The sequence below is a fragment of the Acipenser ruthenus genome, chromosome 1, assembly GCF_902713425.1.
Source record: "Acipenser ruthenus chromosome 1, fAciRut3.2 maternal haplotype, whole genome shotgun sequence".
Taxonomy (NCBI): domain Eukaryota; kingdom Metazoa; phylum Chordata; class Actinopteri; order Acipenseriformes; family Acipenseridae; genus Acipenser; species Acipenser ruthenus.
This window is the reverse complement of record NC_081189.1, coordinates 43,364,859-43,368,980: the sequence shown is the minus strand read 5'-3', so window position 1 is coordinate 43,368,980 and position 4,122 is coordinate 43,364,859. Positions and strand designations below refer to the sequence as shown.

Below are 4,122 nucleotides of genomic sequence, written 5' to 3'. Positions count from 1 at the left end.
TTATTATAGTTTATTTTATTATTATTATTATTATTATTATTATTATTATTATTATTATAATTTTTAGATTTTGACATCTTATTTTTGAGCTTCACTAAATCATAAATTATAGTTTAAGGGTTATTTTACTGCACTTAAAAATAACAAAAAAATCGGGATAATACCATGCCATGATTTATATTTTAATAAAAATGGGAAAATATTTGAATTATTATTTTTGTGACACATTTCTTCCTTTTTTTAGATTTGAATCGGTAGCAATAGTGCCATTACTGAAGAAAATTATCTAAAGTGCTAACATATATTCGTTGCAAGATGTTGATGAGGTGGTTAACCATGCGAAGGAAAAGTGGGAAAATGGTTTTGATTGGGATCTTCATTTTAACCACCATCTACTTGATTAATAGTCACATAAAAGAGACTATTGAACAGTACAACAGGCTGGAGCTCATGCAGGAGGATGACAATAAAATCAACTGCACAAGAATTATTGAAGGCAATGCTGATGAGATTGAGCAGGCTAAGCTTCAGGTGATCACAGTTAATTATAAAAACAAACATAGACCAAAAATGGATCAATACTATATTGATCTTACCAGAAACTGTGGGAACTTCACAAAGGTCCGCAAGTACTTAACATTTCCTCTCAGTGAAGAAGAAAAAGAATTTCCCATTGCATATTCATTAGTTGTTCATCACAAAATTGATACATTTGAAAGGCTTTTACGGTCCATATACACACCTCAGAATTTTTACTGTGTCCACGTTGACAAAAAATCCCCAGAATCCTTCTTGGCTGCTGTGAGAGGAATTGCAGGTTGCTTTGAGAATGTTTTTGTGGCCAGTCAGCAGGAAAGTGTTGTTTATGCAAGCTGGAGCCGGGTACAGGCAGATATCAACTGCATGAAAGACCTTCAGAGAAGGAGCTTGACATGGAAGTACTTTATCAACCTCTGTGGCCAGGATTTCCCTCTAAAAACCAACCTGGAAATAGTTAAAATACTGAAGCGGCTGAATGGGAGAAACAGCCTGGAAACTGAAACAATGCCATCTCATAAAGAGACAAGATGGAAGAAACATTATGAAGTTGCTGATGGCACAATAAAAAAAACAAGCATTGACAAGGCTCCTCCGCCAATTGAAACTCCAGTGTTTGCAGGTGGAGCCTACGTAGTGGTTAGCAGGAGCTTTATTGAACACATATTGGAAGACCAGAAAATACTTAAATTCATGGACTGGGCTAATGACACCTATAGTCCTGATGAGTTCTTATGGGCAACGCTGCAAAGAACTCCCGGTGTCCCTGGCTTTATTCCAGTCAATTCAAAGTATGATGTCACCGACATGAACTCTGTGTCAAGGTTCATTAAATGGAGCTATCATGAAGGAAGCATGTCCAAAGGAGCCATGTACCCACCATGCACTGGTGTGCATGTAAGATCAGTATGTGTGTATGGAGCAGGGGATTTGAACCATATGCTGCAACAGCATCATTTATTTGCCAATAAATTTGATACAGACGTGGACCCAATTGCCACTCAGTGCTTGGAAGAACATTTAAGACATACAGCAATTGTTGAAGCTACTAAACATTAGAAACTCATCTCATTGGAGTTGATTTTCAAAGCTTTTTTCCAAAAGGTAAAAAAAAACAAAAAACTTTCAAGTTACAAAATAAAAAATAAACTTAATTAAACTGCTTTGAATGAAATACCTGCTGCATTTATTTCTAATTGAGTAATTTTCTCTTAATTTATGCTTTGAAAATCAGCCACTTTGTGTTTTAAGAGTTATTACCCTTATTTAAAATATTGACTATCATGTTTTAATAACCTTTGCTGATCATGCAAATGCATAAACCAAGAATAACATGCATGTCATGGCCCCAAGGATATTGATAAAAGGCATTATTAAGCCATCTGTCGACCCAAAACCAGAATACGCTTGACAAATGGATTGTAAAATTATAATTTAATTTTAGCCTGGGCATTGGCAATAATTAGCTCTTAACAGAGAAAAGAGATCAGATCATGTTTTTCAATTTTAGGAGTCAGTTTTAAAGAACACCTTGATATGGATAAACCTAACTTGTGTACAAGTATTCTTGTTGTTTTGATTCACTTTCTATCATTGTCTATTTTAGTCAGAATGTCCTCTGTGACCATTTCTATTTTAGTCAGCACCCCCTGTGGCCTCAATGCAGTCCACAGAATCATGTCTAAGCTCCAAATACAGCTGGTACCCCAGAGTTTAACCATGTATCTGCCCCCTAGTAGATGTAAGAAATACCAATATTTTTCCTACTTCACATCCATTTTTTAATGTGAGCCCCATCTTTAAATAACTTTGGAAAAATTACCCTAAAAAATTGCTAAATTGCACGAGAGGGCTTACATAGGAATCAATATGCATGGATATAAATAAGAAAGTGGCAGTATACATTTTATTTCTGAAAATATAACCAAAGAGAGTTCCATTAAAAGTGAAACAGTATCTATAGTTCTTATTTCATGTTTGCTCCTCAATTTTAGGCAAAATTCCCAGACTTATTCTGTAAGCAAGATTCTAAGAGGAAGAAAAGACATTGGACTGAAATGTACAGTTATAAAGAAACACGTGTATAGAAAACATTATTTGCATTTTAAAACATGGTATCCGTGCTACCATGCCTACCAGGAAGTCTATTACTGCTTGACTCCTTGGTCATTTCATCCTAGTAATGTCTCCCTGGTCAAATAATGCTACTGGCTGACAGCATATCAGTTGGGGAAGCAAATGATTGGTTATTGAAAGGAAAGACGCCAGTGAAGGGGGAAGGACAATTTCACCGTCCAGGTGAAATGACCCTAAAAGACAGTCTGAAAGCATGGCTTGCAAATGGAGATTTCTTTAACCTATTTTAAAATATAAATATATGTTTGCTAAAACATGTTTCTTTCAAAATTGCACATTTGAGATCTAGAAAAATGAATGGAAATGTTTTGTTTGTTGCAATAACTTTAAAGACTTTTCTGTTAATGTCTATTTAAGTAACACAAAAAACAACATTCTATAAGAAAGTGCTGTGCACTATCCATTTATTATTTGCTAAACATTTTTTGACTGCATATATATGTATATTTATTATAAACCTGCATATACATACGTACACATATAATATATACAAGTTTTCTACAGAACCATAGCTTCAGGAATTCTGATTCTTCTGGCATTCTACGAACTGAGCTAAAATCCATCACTTTAGGTTAATGATATAAAAATTATCCAATCAAAATGTTTAGTACAGTACATTTTCAAAATATTAGTAGTAAATCTATGATAGGCTACCCCCTACTCGCCCACATTTCTCACTATTTAATGTAGGCTTAAAGCAATCAGCTATCCGATCCAAGCGCTCTGTTATTTATTTTGTATGTATTTTGTATTTGTTGCAAAGTTCAGCATTTTTTTATAACCTTGCTTATAAAACAACTAAACTATAAAGCACTATCATTTCATGAGTCTGTGACTGTGAGTCTGTGTTATTTTGTAAGGTATTTGTTGTATTATTATGATTTAAAATGTATTGTTTAGTGTGTAAAAACGCAGTGTTTATTTTATTGTTTTACAGCATGGATGGGGTTAAAATTCCCCATCCAGCTAAACCCGTGCAGAATGTGATCGTCTCCAGATTGATTAATTTATTACTAATCTGGAGACGATCACACGTATAAAAACCTGCAGCTTCGGCTGAATGGGTTTAGTGTGTTAGAGGCGTAACGAGAGACGTGAGTCGTGAGGTAAAGAGAATTAAAATCAAGTATAACAATTGCTACCCGTGCAGGTTTTACACCAGCATGCTCCTTGTTTAAATTTGTGTTTGTTTTGGCCATCGTACCGTTGTTTTATTATTTTATTTAATAAAGATGGAGTGCAATAGCGTCTCATTCCCTGCAGTACCTTGTTTTGTTATTCCATTCATTTCCTGGTCTGAGGTCACCCACAAGCCATCCTAACCAGAGTCAAACAGCAGTAATTTGAAACACTGAATAAACGGTCACATAAAAAATATACTGAATGAAGAGGCCTTTAGTTATAGTAGAAAGTCACAAATGGAAGCTTCATTGCTGAAGTCTTGTGAAA

The 4,122-nt window shown here is 34.7% G+C and overlaps 1 protein-coding gene across 1 annotated transcript; it reads left to right on the top strand.

The window, feature by feature from the left end:
* Window positions 1-249: 249 nt before the first annotated feature.
* LOC117420920 (beta-1,3-galactosyl-O-glycosyl-glycoprotein beta-1,6-N-acetylglucosaminyltransferase-like) lies at window positions 250-3,915 on the top strand. The gene has a single exon (XM_059025503.1). It carries the CDS (start codon window positions 316-318, stop codon window positions 1,594-1,596), a length of 1,281 nt encoding a protein of 426 aa, XP_058881486.1. The 5' UTR covers window positions 250-315; the 3' UTR covers window positions 1,597-3,915.
* Window positions 3,916-4,122: the final 207 nt, after the last annotated feature.

Coding starts and splice junctions, on each gene's coding strand:
- LOC117420920 (XM_059025503.1), top strand. CDS start 316: ATGTTGATGAGGTGGTTAACCATGCGAAGGAAAAGTGGGAAAATGGTT.